This window comes from Magnolia sinica, chromosome 2, assembly GCF_029962835.1.
Source record: "Magnolia sinica isolate HGM2019 chromosome 2, MsV1, whole genome shotgun sequence".
NCBI lineage: Eukaryota > Viridiplantae > Streptophyta > Magnoliopsida > Magnoliales > Magnoliaceae > Magnolia > Magnolia sinica.
In genome coordinates, this window is record NC_080574.1 from 114,667,319 (window position 1) to 114,685,205 (window position 17,887).

Genomic DNA, 17,887 nt, shown 5'->3' on the forward strand with positions numbered 1-17,887 from the left:
CCACTCGGTCTAGACGTTGGAGCATCTCCTGGTACCAAAAAGGTTCTGGGACTTTCACCCAAGGACATCCTAAGTGCCCACAGTGCTAAAACCAAGTATTTCCGGTATCCGATACGTCCATCCATGATGTGCCTATAGAGCTACGGTCCTGATGTCGCTAGGGCATACAATGATCATGACACACAAATGCAAGATGCATGAATCACACCGTCAAATCATGCAGCAATCCAACGCGTACCGCACGATCATGTGAGGCACTCCATCTCATAAGGAGTCCCGTAAATGTCTCAGCTTAACTGGCTTATGCTATGATCAAACATTCCTCATATCAAGCATACAAATGATGCGTATGGGCATGAGTCGTGGAGTTACACTAAGCATGTTATAAGGTGATGAACTATACTCACAACGAAGGTGGGCCTAGATAGCCTACGCACAACAAGTATGGGCCTATCAATGGACCCTAGGGAGATTTATAATGCGGACATTAAACCAACATTATTCTTACAATGTGGACGTCAAACCAACATTGCTCCCAAGGCATGGCCCGCCATAAAACATCATTACACAAACCGAGGAATCACATATTGCAATGGACCCTAAGGACATCCCGTTGGGCCTCGACCCATGGGCCTCAAATACATCAAATGGGCCGCCTCATATGGTCCTTATATAAATCAAGTGGGCCGCATCAATGGGCCTTATGTACATTGCAATGGGCCATATCCCATGGGCCTTTGAATACATCACAATGGGCCTCGTAACATGGGCCTCAAATATATTAAAGTGGGCCTCAACAATGGGCCACAAATACATCAAGACGGGCTTAATCACATGGGCCTTATGTATATCAGATGGGCCTCACCAACGGACCCTATATGTACATCAAATGGGCCACAACCAAATAAGAGTGGTGATAATGATTTCCACCATTTAAAGTTCCTAAGGCCCATCATAACATATGTTTCCCATCCAACCTGTTCATAGGTTATCATAGTGATAGATGAAGTGGAAACAAATATCAGCTTAATAGGGAACTACTATGGCCCTTAGAAATTTTGAATGTTGGACATCATTGTCCACTACATTAAATGTTGGGGTCCACTTGAAACTCTAGATCTGACTTATTTTTAGTCCCAAGCTTGTTAAGACAAGCTCGGCAAGTGGTTGGACGGTTTGGATGCAACACATGCATCAAGGGTGGGGTCCACTGAACTATGGATCTGACTCATTCTTTAGCTCATGCCAAAATATGAGCTTTCAAGTGGCTGGACAGTTTGGATGCAGAACATGCATCATGGTGGGTCCCACCGTCCAAGTGTGGACGGTGTGGATAAAATACATAAATCAGGGTGGTTTCCACTGTCCACTGCTGTGGACGGTGTGACTAGAACACATACATCATAGTGGGTTCCACCGGCCACTGCTGTGGATGGTGTGGATAGAATACATGCATCTTAGGGTCCCACGTGGGGCCCACCATAATGTTATATGCCGTCCAACCTGCTGACAAGGTCACACTGACTTGGATGGAAGGAAAAACAAATTTCATATTGGCCCAAAACTGCTGTGAAGACTCAAATGGGTTTCAATGGCAGACAGTTCAACCCCACTGTTTCTTATGATGTGGGCCACCTGAGCTTTAGATGGGGCTGATATTTGGGTGGGGCCTACTTCAGGAAGGGGCCCACCTAATGAACGGGTTGGATGACGAACAAACATCATGGTGGGGCCCACAGCTGGGACCGTGGGTCCCTGCCCGTTTCACGGTGAGGCCAGCAGCGTCCTGCTACATAGCAGCAGCAGGCACTGCACCTAATTTTATTTTTTTTTTTTGAAATCTCGTTTTTTGAGGTTTTTCGTGTGTGGGGCCTGCATCGGAAGAATCCATCCCATCCACTGCTTCCCATAGCCCAAGACAAGCTAAACAGCCCAATATTCAATATATTTTGGGGTGTGGAAACGTCATGTGAATTTTTAACGGTGACAGACACCGTTTTCTATGTTATGGCCCAACAGAAAGTCGGATTGGCCCCATTTTTCGACTCAACACCTAAAATAGTCTGGGGAAAGGGATGGACGGTGTGGATTGGGTGCATACATCAAGCTGGGGCCTACACAAGTGGTCCACTCAAAAGCTTGTTGAATCAAGCTTACATTTGGTTTCATTTCACGTCCAGCGTCTCTAGACGCTTGACGACTTGGCCATAACACATGCATTTAAGGTGGGCCTTGCTCAGGTGGGCCACCAAATGCACGGATGGTGTGGATACAACATATATATGAAGTGGGCCCCGCCTTCAAATGGCTTGGCTAAAATACATGCTTCATGGTGGGGTCCATCCGAGTGGGCCACACGGCCACATCATCACATGAAAAGAAATGAAAAAGAGAGGGAGAGAGAGAGTGGGACACGTGTGATGGAGGGCTCCGCCACTATGAGCCCTCCCTTGCAAACAATCATACATCAAGTGGGTCCCATTACACGTGGGCCCATTAAACAGAAAATCAACGGTGGAGATCCTTCCTGCACCAAATGTAAGGTCTAGATAACCCTATCCATACAAGGAAAATAAACATCATGATGGGGTCCATGGAGAATGGCCCCATCATGGAATGATCATGAGGATCAAGGTGGGCCATCGGCCACATCTTAGGGTCCAAAGTGAGATCCATACCATCGATCGGTAGGCCTCACTTGGCCCATCATAAAACCATGAAACTAGCCTATAGAAGCACCCACCGTTCGATCTTCTTGGTCTGTTGGAAAGTCGATCTCCTTGTGTTCCTCTTTGATGAGAGTTGAAGGGTTAGGATGATGGGTTTTGGGATGGGAAAGTGGGCCACACAACTCTTTTTTTTTCTCCATAGAAATGCATGGACGTGTGGTTTTTTTGTTACTTGGAATTGTGTGTTGAGAAAGAGAGAGAGAAGGGGTTGTAAGGAGAGAGAGTGAGAGATGGGTGATGGATGTGAGTGATGGGTGAGGTGATGGTGTACTTGACATGTATGGTGTGTAAGAAAGAGGGTGAGAGAGTTGACTTGGTGGTTGCTTGACTTGTGGAGAAAGAAAGCATGGGTGTGTGTACTTGACATGAGGTGATTGATTGATTGATTGATGGGACATGTTGTAGAGATTCTCTTGGGATTGCAAACGTGCGGCGTTTTCTTCGATATAAACGTCGGCCCACATCTTCCTGCCAGGGTATTGGATCGATATGCAAGACGCGGTGTTAGAACCGCGGCGACGATGCGGTCGCAATGGTACAAGTCTCGGATTAAGCCGACTCAAATCTACGAGATACGACTTAGGGTCGTGCGCAAACGTCGATTATAAGTCACAGGTTGCCGGAATTCAACGGGAAGGATCGCGGCAGTCGACGGAACAGTACGAACTAGGATACAGGTCTTACAACTTTAATCCACCTTTTAGGGATAGTATTTTTTTTTTTTTTAATTCCTGTAACAAAACATGGACAAGGGATATCTGCCTTGGACAGCTTTTGCCAGAAACAACTTTGCTTGCATCGAATGGCCCCAAAGTGAAGAACAAATAATTTGTTGAAAGATACAAATGACTTGTCGGTCAGAGAACGTTGGCATGAAATAAAACTTAATACAGCACAAATCTATTATAGGCCTCATGACAAATACAAATATGAAAATAGAAAAAACTTAAGACTCATGATATTTAAAATTAGTAAGAGATCCAATACTTAGTATGGCATTGGCCAGCAAAAGATGAGGCAGAAGTATCTATAAGTTGAAGCTGGCATCAAATCACAAACACACCTCGTGACTTTGTCGAGTGTTCAGCGGACCTTCCTTCGCAATTCTGAGGCAAGGATGCTAACCTTTTAGCAGTATTGAGATCCCAAATTTGAACCTATTTAAAAATCAGATCATATATGGTTCCAGGCAATAATATGAGTACGCCTTTTATATATTGTTTAAACTAATATGAGCAAGTCCTAACAATAAAAACCACGAAAAGATATGTATTCACCTCAGAAGCTCGGTCGCCAGCAAGAGCCATCAATTTTGGTCCTTCAGTGGTCACGAAATCTGAGAATTGAGTTACCAAAATATCAATCTTACAGAAAATATTAAAAAGTTATGTCGTAAGTATCATCAAGTATTTGTTTAGGTACTGAAATTTTTAACAATACCATACAAATCAAACCAGCAAACATACCACATGGCCAGCCAATTAAATAAACTGATCATACTCACTGGTTGAGCTAGATGTGTCCAAAAAAAACAAGATCACTAACAATGAAATTGACAAGAAAGATATGAATTAAATATTTAAGATCATTTTGTAGCAGTTAGGCACATCCATCATCCAGAAAGCATAATGCAATTTGCAAATATCAAACAACAAGGCGTTCAATATAGACCAAAAGCCTACTGTCAGGCATCAATAAAGAACACTGTATTTATTGCAAGTTCAGGCTTCTTTTTGAGGGATAAACGTTGTTAACAAAAAGAACAGGAATAAATAGATCATGATAGCCATAGTATCTCCAATACAAACACATCGAAATGCAAGTGGAAGAAATTTCCAAAATCAAAAATCAAAACCCTCAGACAGAAAAGGCCATTAGAACCAACAAACTTTAATTTGGTAAATTTAATAAATAAATAAATAAATATAAAAATAAAAATCAAACCCAACCCAACCTAATAGGCCAACAGTTCATATTATCATGTTTCCACCTCCACTTTATAGAACCAGTAAATCAACCAAACCATACAAACCCCTTCGTGTCAAGTACATGAACTACGACAATCCCATCCAACTGGTGTCATTAGATCAAAAGTACTCCCCCTCTTTCAGACTAAGTGTGCTTTTGCATGTTAAGCAACATTTTCAAAGTCGATAAAAGGATAATAACTTGACCAAACTAAAAAATAGGGAGACAGTTCATTCAAGAAGCATCTAGAGTTCACCCACAAGGAAACTTGACAGAGTGAGCTGAAATACAACAGAAATAGTGTCGATGCATCCAAATAACAATATTGAGACAAATAAAAAGAGAATTGGATAAATATAAATTTAAACAAATAAACAAACCTTCTGTTTGGATCAAACTCTCTCTTGGATCTCTCTGATCCTTTTCTATGCTCGTTCCACCTCCATCTAACATTTCCACTGTAGAGTGATCCCCTTCCTCCAGATCATAATTATCTGAAGGTTCTTTTAGTTCAACAGCTAAAGACCCCCCCTGCTCGATAGATTCATCGAGATAAGAAGTATGTCTGGCCTGTGCCAGACAAGTAGATGGCTTAGCTACTGAAAGCTTGCAAAAATGGTAAGAGTTTGTCTTGAAAGTAAGCAAAGGCTTCCTGGTCAAAAGACAGGGAAAAAACATCATATCAACGTACTTGGAGTCTCATCTCAAACCAAAACACAATGAGTAGACTGCAATTGATTGGAAAACTTTAAAATAAATAAATTCAAAAGGAGCTATGTTAATACTAAAAAGCATTCTCTAAAATAAAATTAATAACCTTGCTAGAACTCAAGCCGCTAAGTTGTTGCCAGCACAACAAAAAACCATCATTGCAAACAAAATGTTACAACCCACTTGGACACACCTTTGGCCACAATAACAAGCCAATATAATGGACAATAGCAACTAAAGCAGATATAAATATGGATCACTGAACTAGAAATGTTGTGTGAATGTGGTGAATATGTGTGCGTGGATGTGGATGGTGGAGGTACTCGTATATAAGTGCAAGGATGCCATATCATTTGGTTTTGCTCTTCTCCTTTACTGAGGGTACTTGATGCGGGACAATTAACCACTTGCCCTAAAAGCTTGAACTGTTAGAGCATGGCGAATCAATCCCTTTATCTCATAGCTCAGGCCCCACATCTCATGGGTTAGGACCTCAGCCGAACCCCCCTCGTGGGCCCCAAATCACATGGGTACCGCCTCATACGAGTCGCCCGCCTCGCACGGGCCGCCCGCCCCAAGTGTGCCCCTACATCCTAAAGGCAACCCCACTCGAGCCCAATGTGAAAATGCCCCTGCATTAGTACTTCTGTAATTTTACTTGATTCTATAAATATTATTAACAAAAAAAGTCATTAGTTGTCTAAGATAATTCATTGGTGGTCAGTAAATGAAGAGATAACTTCACCACAAATGCATGTATAGTAAATAATATAAGAAGCAGAAAGCAGTAAACTGGAGATTCAGATATGTTTTTTTCAGGAAGACAATGTGATGCAGGACAATTAACCACTTGCTCTAAAAGCTCAAACTGCTAGAGTATGGCGAATTAATCCCTTTATCTCATAGCCCAGGCCCCAAATCTCATGGGTTAGGACCTCGGCCGAACCCCACTCGTGGGCCCCAAATCACATGGGTACCGCCTCACACGGGCCGCCCACCTCGAGTGTGTCCCCGCATCCCACAGGTTAACCCACTCGAGCCCGATGTGAAATGCGCATTAATCACCCCTGGTGAAGAGTCTTGAACACGAGACCTCCCCCCGTGGGCCCCGCCCACCCCGAGTGTGCCCCTGCATCCCACAGGTGACCCCACTCGAGCTTGGTGTGAAAATGTCCCTGCATTACAATGAGAAACTTGATTTACCTAGTTCAGGGCCAAGGTTAGATTTCCCGTATGTTCATCACAGAATATTTCGAGGACCCAATACACCCAACACCAGATAGCTACTAAGAAGTTAATGAGGACATGGACGACCTAATATTGATGAATCAGGCTGATTTGCTTGCCGATGAGTTTTGGCATGGATTGGGGCGTGGAAAGGTGCCCAAATACTATACCCATCAATGGACCACACATTATGGCACCCATGGTACACTTTTGGGTCCACAAAAGTGTTTTTTGGTGGCATTTTCCTAAAGTTACGATTTTTACTTTATTTTTGGATGAATTTTAGTTTATTTTGCTTTGCTTAGATAAGGGCATTTTAGTCTTTTCATTTAAAATAAGATTGTAGAGTTGAGAGATTATAGCATCCAACCCATAGCTTATGCTTGATGCAAGGCCCAGATTAGTTCTAGGGCTTTTCTTTTGTTCCCTTTCATATAAAACTCAATAACAAAAATTATTTAGCAACTTTTGGGACATTTACTTATCTTTTCTACAAGGCTTGGGCCAGGATTTGTGCAATTGAATGTTTGCACACGTGAGGCATATTATTCGTTGGTTATTGCATTTTTTCCTTTCGTTTCTAGTAGAAGAATCTATTTTACTAGATTAAGTGCGTTTGGGCATGATTTGGTCATAAGGTTTGATACAACCGCGTGTGGTTGACGATTCTCATCCGTTAGCTACACTAGAAGCACAAGCCATAGAACATAATATGAGCCCCAGCAACACCTTCGTAACTCCAAATACCCGGATTCATTATGTCCTGTTCCTGTTCAGTCCCCTTCATTGAAGTTGTTTGTATATCTACATCGAAATGGTAACTCCAATTTCTTTGTCCTCAACACCCTCTATTTCTAAGATTAGTCACTTTAACGATCTTCAATGGTTATACTGGTATCTGAAGTACAAACAAGATGGATGTTTATTATCCCAACCATTCTTGTTAGTCCCTCGCTTAATGGATAACCATTTCCTACCAATGGAGAATTATTTATGGTGGAATGGTAGACATGCGAGACTCAAAATCTCGACGAAGTGAGCAAGTGACCCAATGTGAGGAATGAGAGCGAAGGGGTTCCTGGTGAGGCGAAGCCCAAGCGAATGTTGCTCTTGCCATATCGAGTAAAAATGCAAATCTATAGTTGCAAAACCAATTCTTGACTAGAAGGGACACCAAAGGCCTCTGCCCTTCCATCCCTTCGATAGAGAGAGAGAGAGAGAGAGAGAGAGAGAGAGAGAGAGAGAGAGAGAGGACAGAGCTTTTGGCCTTGAATGGATTAAGGGTTCAAGGCTAAATCGACAATCAATGACATCTGAGAAGCATATCAAGAAGAGGATAATGTTCTATGTTGCATAGTTTCTCTTAATCGCAGCTCACCATCAGCAGGACTACATCACTAGACATCCACCGACTCAAATTGGAGTATATTGGTAGACAACGGATTACAAGTTATTTCTATTTACAAATCTTTTTCCTCGTCTTGTTTTGAAGATGTGTGCCAGAAGACGAGCATGCTAACAGGCATCTTCTGGGTTGAGGTATCTTCAAAAAAAAATTTCTTTTTTGGGAAGTACAAGCGCACACTTTTAATTATCTCAATAGAGGATAGGTGGGGAGAAAATTTACATTCCTCTAGAATCTAGATAACTAATGTTTTAGAGATGGTACCATTTTTTCTTTGCTAGTCAATTAGAACTACCAACTACACTAAGAAAAGCTAGAGCATCTTCTGATTACCCACTTTGTTAGCTTTTAACTTCTTCGTATGTCCTTTCTTACTGCCCTTAGCTCTACACACATTCCAAATATAGTGGAAGTTGTGTCACTAATTGAATGTAGGAAATCCATGGTTGAGGAAATGACAACCCAGGAAAGAAATGATACATGGGAACTTCTAATCTTCCTAAAGAGAAGAAACCATTAAACCGTAAGTGGGTCTACACCATCAAATATAGAGAACATATCATTTGATAGACAATACAAGGCTTGAGTAGTAGCTCGTGAGTTTAAACAAACCCATGGCATTGATTATCTAGAGACGTTCACACCTGTAGCTAAAATGAATTCCATTCAGGTGATTCTCTAAATCACATCTTATAAATCTTGGGATCTTCATCAATTTGATCTTAAAAATGCATTTTTACATGGTGACATGCAAGAATTCTACGAGCGCATTTGGATTGTAAGTTGTTTTGCTCCAGCTACTAATGCGAGTTATAAACTTATAGTGCCCGCCCACAACAGTTATAAATAAAAAAATATGCAGTTGCAGTAGCATCCTTGGCCATTGTCTCCCACGTATGCAATTGCAAACCCCCCCCCCCCCCCCCCCCCCCAAAAAAAAAAAAAAACCAAAAAGCAACTAACAATCGAGAACCATTGGATGTAGCATCGATAGCCTTAGCAAACCCTCCTAAAAAGGGAGGGGAGAATAGGGGTAGTGAGTTTTTTTTTTTTTTTTTCAAGAAACGGCTCTCTCTCTCTCTCTCTCTCTCTCTCTCTCTCTCACAAAAGTGAAAAAAGCAACTTTTTTTTTACTTAAGGTCGTAAGCCATCTTACGGTGTTCGACAACTCATAAAAAGTATTTTACCAAACTATCTTTTGTCACATAAGCTATTGATTTTTGTTGTAAGCCCAATAAGTAGCTTATCAACGTATATCCAAACACGGCCTAAATGTCTCTTCCTCCAAGCTTTTGTCAGCTTAGGGAGAGGTAGGTATGTCAGTTCAAAAGCACGATAATGTCCAAAGTAGTCGCCCTCGGACTTGGTTTAATAGATTTTGTAAAGCTATGACTGGATTGATTCTCATAGGTGTCATTCTGATCATTTCATATTTTATTTATGAAGAGATGGAAAAAGTTACTATTCTTCCTATGTATGTTCAACATAGTTTGGAAATTATGAAAATCCATGCGTGAATCAAGAAGATTTTGGGATAAAAGTTTCACAAGGATTTGGGTTAGTGGAGATATTTCTTGGGGATTGGAGTAGCAAGTTTAGAGGGGGGGATTTATATCTGTCACGGAAAACATACCCCAAATTTGTTCTGTAAGACTGATCTCTTAGGCAGTATACCAGCTTATTTTCCTCCAAAAGTTAATCATCAGTTAACTCCAAGTGAGGGGGAGCCTATTACGGATGTGGTTATTATCATAGATTGGTTGGTCATTTATTTGATGATCATTGGCTATAACATTTAAAATGTTCTAAGGATAATGCCAATTGCGCGCAGGGGGGGGGGGGGGGTTGGGGGGTGTCCCAGGATCATGGTATTTTTTATGCTTCTCATGGTCCGATTATCTTCATATTCTTGCATTCTCTAATTTTCATTGGTTTTTCATGTTTTCAAATAGTTGAAAAATGAAAATAGATGGCAAGTGCTTGATCAAATTGATTAGGTCATGTAGGAACAAAGTACAAATCTTTTAGTCCATAGGCTGCCTCAATTGCATACATCACATCACTTCCACCTGACACCTATTGCAATGATAGACAGCCCATCTTGTTGTGATCTTATCTTGGATTCTCAAGACTTCTATCGCGCCATCACTAGAGGGCCGGAAAACTTGTCGGTATCTCGTTTGTGCTACCGGAGGCTCTGGGAAATCGAAATAGGAGACCAGTCATCTTGGGCTGGCCTTACTACTTGGATGCTATCAACTCTTATCCACTCTAGGTTTGGTGATGTTCACGGTCAATAATTGATATCTGGTGATTACCCTTTTATTGAAGGAACTTGGTCAAAAGTAAGATCTATCAATCATGGAAACAAAGTCCCACGTTATGGCACGTGCTACCGGAGTGCTTATTTGGCGTTAGTGATTGATTAAAGAGCTAGATTTCAAATCTTTTCCATGTCACCTAGTGCGATAATCAAACGGCTCTACATATTGCTTCAAATTCGTATTTTCATGAAAGACCAAGCATATTGAAGTAGATTGTCAGTAAGTTCCAGAGAAAAAAGTAATCAGATCCATATTCCATAAGTTAAATCTGATACTTAAGTTGCTAATTTGTTTACCAAAGCCATTTGCAGGTTATGACCTTTTCAATTCTTCAACAAGCTAGGACTTGTGATCATTAATTCTTTACATGCCAGCACAAGTGGGAGTATCAGAGATGCATACGTGTGACTTTGTGTATTTATGTTTGTGTATATGAGTGTATGGTGGGGGTACTTACATAAGTGAACGAGTGTGATATTCTTTGGTTTTGAGATTGCTCCTTTAATAAAGGTACTTTTGCAATTTTCACTTGGTTCTATTGATACGTTAAACCAAAAGTGGTTAGGGTTGTCTCACCCTAATCAAATGATCTTCCTCTCACATGTTTTCTTCTAGTTGCTTATTTGCTCTTCTTTTTATACTCCTCTTCCAATTCGCACAAAGCATGATGGATCAACACCAGAATCTCTTGAGTAGGCCAGGTTCAGCTAAACAAGAGACATTTCGTTTATGAGGAATGAAAGGCACGGTCTCTATCAGCTCATAAAGAGTAACCTAAGTATTTTGTAACATGAGAAGCTTTTTTTATGTTTCCTTAGCTTTAAATTATTCAACAAAATCATATATTCTTACATGAGGCTTGCCGAAATCAATCAGGTTAAGGCATAGAGTGAGCATCATATTGGATTTTATCTCTAGAAATTTTCATTAGTATTGCCAATGCCATGGAATGAACTTACCTTTCTTAAATTCTTAAGAAAAATTAGAGATGTCGGTGACCATCATACATGATAAATTACCTTTGGAGAGAAAAGGATAACAAAGGCAGTGTTTTCAGTATCGGTATCAATAGGTGGCACCCTTGGGATGCGAAAACATATTGGATATCGCACGGGAATATCAGATGTATTACCTAATGTATCGTTGTTTTTAGGAAACATGGGGAAAATGGTCAAATTTTTCAATGGAACTTCAGGGGATGTTAAAAAAGACATCATTACTCACTTTGAAATCAAAAGATACAAAAAACAAGTGGACACGATAAATTTCCTTCATATAGTGTCCTAAACTATGGGTTGTCTGACAGAAGTAATGCAACTATATTCAAAATCAATTCATATCATTTATAAATCTAAGAATTGTCATAATAGGTATCTCATATTTTGTAGAACAGTGTAGGGGAAATTATAGATGAAGCCCCAAGAATAGGGTGTGGGCAGCTTGGGATCTCAGATGCCCTACACCCTGGCGAGGGCTGAACCAAAACCCAATTCGAAGACCTGACCCGATCAAGTAGGGTATTTTTGGGTATTTCTATGTACAGGGGCGTATTTTTTAGTATTTATATGTACAAGAGTGTATATATTCTCTGTGAGAGTCGAATTTGGGTGCAAGGGAAACTCTTTCTTGATTTTGGGCGCTAGAAAGCAAATGCATTTTTTTCAATTTTTACAGTTTCTTTTTTCCAAAAGGGGGATGTGTTGCCTAGGTATCAATGATACATATCAATAGTATTGTCAATACCAAGAAGTATATAATGGTGATATCTAGAAAATATGACTCAATACCACTAAGTATATAATGGTGATATCTAAAAAATATCACAATGTATTGATATATCGTTGATACATTGCATTGTGATAATTATCGATATTTTGCACGATACCTGGAAGTTTGGTAACTTCCAAGCTGTTTCGTATTTAACTTGTGACACCGATACTGCAAACGCTGAACAAAGGAAACATGGAATCACATATCAATCATGTGTATAAACACTCTTAACAATAACAACCTTGTAACCAACATGAAGTGTGCCCTTTCATTTTACAACTTCAAGAATTAACCAGCAATGTTGTGGGTCTGAGATAGCCATTCTTTATCAATAAAGTTTTGTGCAGCACAGGGTTGGAAGGATAATCCATTTCCGTAAAGCAACAAGATCATAACAATTGCTCAAAAAACAATCATAGACCACAAACCATTCACCAAAGAGAAAACAGGGAAAGAAACTAACAAAGCAGAAATGTAAAACTAAGTACCTGGACAAGCCACCACCTTCAATGTCCCAGCATTTCACAGTTCCATCTCTACCCTGGCTACATGCATCAAAACATAGGAAACTAAAAATAGCAACCTCAAAAAATATAAGACTTCCACTTCTTAATGTTGTCTTACAAAAGAATGACCCCAAAAAAATGCGAACTTGCATAAAGTCCATATGGAAAAATAAATTGAAAGGACATTTTTACCAGATATCCAAATTCATACATATAGAATCTCAAAACCAGACTTTTCAATTCAGCTAATCTTAAAAGGCAAAAAAGCACCTTACAACTTTATTTCCAATCAAAGGACTCGTAGCAACACAAATGATCCCAGCCCCGGCAGCATGGACCCTACATTGCACCACCATGGGTTGCTCCGTAATCAGCACATATCCATTAGACCATCATCATCAGTTAAGGACATTTGAGAAGCATACCAAGAAGAGGATAATGTTCTATGCTGGAGAGTGTCCCATATTCGTAGCTCACCATCAGCAGCACTGCATCATCCAATCATCCATTGACTCAAATAGTATCTAGAGATAAGGAATTACAGATTATTTACATTCAATTTTTTTTTAGGCTGTATGCCTAAAGACATGAGCATTCCAAGGAACATATGTTGTGTTGTGACTTGTGAGGAATCTTTAATTTTTCTTCTTTTTTATTTCTTTTGTACTTGAGAAGTATATAGGCATTTTTTTTCTCTTGACAAAATCGGGTGGTGGCAAAGATACTTAAATTTCTCTAGATATTTGATCTCATAAGCATGGTTCGAAATATCAATGTCAGAACATGAATCAGCCCAGATGATACTCATGACGCATCATCTATGTCAACGTGAAATTTGACCAACGCACCATCATAGCAACGATACAGACAGCAAGCATGCATTATACCTTTTGGGTAAGAAACCAACATGTGTAAGGTGATACGAGCTGTAATGGATGACATACAAAACCATATGTAGATGCAAGAGAAACAAGCTTATTTTCAGGTGCCCGTGTAACTGGTTTAGGAAATACTAGCAAAGACAGCACATGCACATGCAGAGACAAGATGATTTGCAAATAGTGAGAGAGAGGGGAGGGGAAGAGGTTGTAAGAAGTAGGTTTCTTTTGTGAGCTAGACACCTATGAATAGTTCACCACCATTTTAAAATGGCGGAGACTCTTCAACCATGCACCTGGCATCACTGTAGGGCAATCCAGACCACTCAAATCGCTGACCTAATAGTCAGTGGACCATGGCCTAAAACCACATTGAAAACATGATAATTACCTTCTGATTATGCCCTTCAGATTCAAGCCACTCCCTATTTTACTTCTAACCATCCATTTGATAGCCAGGAATTGGATGGTTAGGATTGCCTGATCCGTGTGACTTGGAGATGCCCCCCACCAGTAATGCGCCCCACAATTAGGGTGGTGTGGATGGACGTACATGAGTGCCACGTCTAAGGAGACGAGTCCACCGACATTTTCAAAATGGTGGTGAACTATAGTCTAGCCCCATGGAGAAAGAATGTCGATTGGATGGAAGCACACAGCTTCGCCTTAATTACAAAAATGCAGCTTTATTTTTCAATAAAGCCCTTCCTACGCTCCTTGATATTGCCCAGTTTAATCATGTTGAAAATTTAATAAGATTTTCTGCCTCCTACAACCCACGTTTTCGCAGCAAACATGAAATGATATAAAGCAGGAGAGCATGGTCACCTACAGGCAATGTCATCAATGGACACTTGTGTAGGACATCCCTACCATGAAAACGGTAGGTGATACCATGAAGTCACATGCCACGAAAAATCAGGCCGGTCCAACAGCTACAACATTGGAATCAATGAGCAACCAAAGATCAAACTCAGCATGCAGGTAGAATCCCACCTATTGAACGAATCAGCCCATTTTTCAAATAGGGAAATCTTTATGGTGGGGCCTAAAATTTCCATGGTATGGATATCCTGCACAAGCAGCAGGTCAGCAGGAAAGATGGCATGAGGTCACCAGAAGCAGTGTTGTTGCCTTGTAAATTAGATGATGGAATTGAAAAGAGACATACCCCGTGTAGAGTAAAGGCTCGGAGGGATGGAAGCAAGCGTCCATAACAGAAGCGCGATGACCCCTTAAAACAGCGACGGGATCGGGCGGCGGTTTGCCACGCTTCTTGTTCATCATCAGATGCGAATGAGTGTTCCAGAAATGCAAACTAGTATAGAATTTCAACGCAGAAGCGGAAGCAGAAAGCCGGGAACTGGAAATTTGAAAGGGATTGTTTTTACTAAAGAACACCCAGCTTTTCAGCTCAGACGGACGAAGGTTCGAGGAGAAGAAAAAACGGACGCTTTCTGAAGAACACGTGGCTTTTAAAAAGGGGCTTTCGTTTGGATGCATTAAAGTGCTTAGGGGTCGTTTGCATGTAAATTTTTTTAGCCGTAAACACATTACACCTTAGAAGAGTTTAACGTGTAATCAGTTAACGTGCTATTTTGTTTGGCTTTTTAGTGATAATTTGTTTACACTGGATAGATGATGTGTTTGGCTAGCCAGTAAAGTGTTTATAATTAATAAAGCAAGTATTCGGTATATTAGAGCTTGGGCCGTAAACCTTCCAAAATCTACGAATCGTGTAAGAAATACTTGATTTTTTTAGTGCTATGAGAGAGCATTAAACTATACACGCACAAAATGAATTAGATATCTTCTACTTATCATAGTAGGCCCCAAATGTAATATAGAAGTTTTTATTAGTAGATGTTGGGGGGAAAATATAGTAAGTCCAATAAGTCGGCTTATATAGAAGTGACATGGCCCAGATTCACTAGGCGTTGAGCCTGACCAAAGCCTACATGTCTAGTGCCATAAGGCGAGACCTCTAAGGAGGCCAAAGTACCTTAAGGATCCTTAAGGGGATTCCCAAGGACCAATCCATGCCGACCCATTTCATAGATCGGTCATTATTCAGGCATAAGCCGACCTAGTTTTGGCCCAACCTCAGTCCAACCTACCTTTTAAGTCGGACAATAGGGCGGCCATCAGCCAACAATAAGTCGATTATGAATCAACCATGTCTAATTAAGAGTCAGCCAAATGGTAGAGAAAGAGAGTCGACCAGTGCGAATCATCTGAGAACGTCGATTCTCTGATGTCGGCCAATGGCCTGCCGAGCCACGTCATTTATTCTTAACTAGAGGCTCATCATCGGATCTCGCCATAAGCCAAGCCAAGAATCGGCCAAGAGTCGGCCTGTATTAAAAATCTTCCTCCGAGATCTTTGGAAGATAATCTCCAATCCTGAGAATCCAGGGAATCGAGGATCTCGAGATCATCCAAGATAACGATCAATCTCATTTAGGGAAGATCCTGAAGTTACACGGGATTGTTTCTCCTCTACAAATAGAGACGTAGAAAGGTGAAAGGTACAGACACATTCTCACCCCTAAGCTATTATCATACCCTTAGACTCAGATTTCAGGCCTGACTTTGGTATTGGAGGGTCCCTGAATAAGTCAGGGTCTCCTTTGTCTTCTTCCTATGGGGGTGTCCGAGTAGCGGAAAGGGGGTGAGCAGAAAACAGCATCAACGGTTTGGCGTTGTCTGAGGGAATCCGACATTATAAGTCGTTTTCGCTATACCAAGAACACTGCACAACCTGCCATGGCGAGAGGTAAAAAGAAAGTTCCAACCCCTTCTGAGGTAACTCCGATTGCAACCTTGCCAGCAGTCGGTCAAGCCCCATGACCCGTGGACCATCCAACGCGACCGGAGACTAACCAGGGCTCTCCAGCCCACCAAGCAACCTCCGATTCAACTAGGCGTACTCAACGGAACCAAGGAAATGGCCGGTGTGATGCGTGGGAAAAAGACATCAAATCCAACCTGGATTACATGAGGCACATGTTGGAACAGATGCAGTCTCGTAGGAACCTGATTAGAGGGAAGGTCGATCGACTGGCGTCTGCCAATCCAACCTACAGCCTTCTGCCCCACAAGCATTTCCTCAGCTGAGCTAATGCAGGACCCACTGAGCTGACCCCGACTCATGTATCGGGGACTGTCTATTTGCCCGCTTCCGACCTTCGCCATGAGATAGATCGGAGGAGGCGCAACTAACCCTCAGCCTAGGGAACTGCAGAGAGCGAGGAACCTTGGAAGATTGAGATCCAAAACCTGCATAAACAAATTGCGGATATGAAGCAAAATTAGTCGGTCAACCCTTCCAAAAAAGAGGAGGCAGAATCCCCATTCGTAGCTGACGTACTATGAGCTCAATTGCCAGAAAGGTTCCGCTTGCCGCAGATCACGCTCTACATCGGAAAGGTCGACCCAACTGAGCATGTAGAATCCTTCCAGAACTACATGGAGTTGCACGATGCCTCATACGCAGTCATGTGCCGAGCTTTTTCACTTACGCTATCTGACGCTGTCAGGCTCTGGTTCAAACAATTAAAACCGAAGCTGAACAACATAGTTCAAAAAGAAGGGGAACTCCTCAAGGACTACATCAGACGCTTCAATCTCGAAGCCCTATAGGTCCGAAAGCACTCGGATGAAAACGACCTTGAATGCCATTATGCAAGGGCTAAGAGATAAGCCCTTTCTCTTCTCCTTAGACAAGAACCCCCCCCCCCCCCCCCTTTTCTGTCTACATTGGCCGAGTTCATGAATCGGTCGCAGAAATATGCAGACACAAAGGAATCTAGGATCCTGCGAGAGGTGACCCAAAACAGAAATGCCTCGGCAAAAAGAATCAACGAAAAAGGAGACTGACTCGACCAACAAGAAACGAAAAGACGAACGGCCTCGGGACGAACGCAGGTCGGGAAAGCGACCCAAAAACAAGTTCACGATGTACACCCCGCTTAATAAACCTCAGGAGCAAGTCCTGATGGAATTAAAAGGGCGAGAACTTCATCAACTAGCCAAACAAACTGTGAGGCAATCCCGATCAGCGAAACAGGAACAAGTATTGTCATTTCCATCGTGATCATGGACACAATACGAGTGACTGTTACAACCTGAAGCAGGAAATTGAAAGGCTCATCTGAGAAGGTCATCTCGGTGAACACATGCATTAAGGGGTCGATAAAATCGTGACTGCGGAAGAGTGCCTGAATGATAACCTACCAACGGAGAAAATTCGAACCATCGTCGGTGGTCACAAAGGCGGAGGCGACTCAAACAATGCTCGAAAAACCCATGCGAGGAGCATTAGTCGGCCTAAGTCCGAGATCATGATTGTGGCTCAGCCCTTGAAGGA

The 17,887-nt window shown here is 41.6% G+C and overlaps 1 protein-coding gene across 2 annotated transcripts in view; it reads right to left on the reverse strand.

Annotated features, from left to right (window-relative positions):
• The window catches only part of LOC131237423 (protein DECREASED SIZE EXCLUSION LIMIT 1), a 39,509-nt gene extending 24,493 nt beyond the window's left edge, over positions 1 to 15,016 (reverse strand). The window contains exons 1-7 of one of the 2 annotated variants that reach the window (XM_058235171.1): positions 14,690 to 15,016; positions 13,066 to 13,128; positions 12,911 to 12,979; positions 12,623 to 12,679; positions 5,078 to 5,349; positions 4,007 to 4,065; positions 3,793 to 3,886 (exon numbers count right to left, since the gene is read on the reverse strand). In XM_058235171.1, coding sequence (XP_058091154.1) covers positions 3,793 to 3,886; positions 4,007 to 4,065; positions 5,078 to 5,349; positions 12,623 to 12,679; positions 12,911 to 12,979; positions 13,066 to 13,128; positions 14,690 to 14,805 — 730 coding nt within the window. In that variant the 5' untranslated portion in view covers positions 14,806 to 15,016. Of the gene's footprint in view, positions 1 to 3,792; positions 3,887 to 4,006; positions 4,066 to 5,077; positions 5,350 to 12,622; positions 12,704 to 12,910; positions 12,980 to 13,065; positions 13,129 to 14,689 lie in introns of both variants that reach the window. The other variant, XM_058235170.1, reaches the window with a different exon arrangement.
• Positions 15,017 to 17,887: the final 2,871 nt, after the last annotated feature.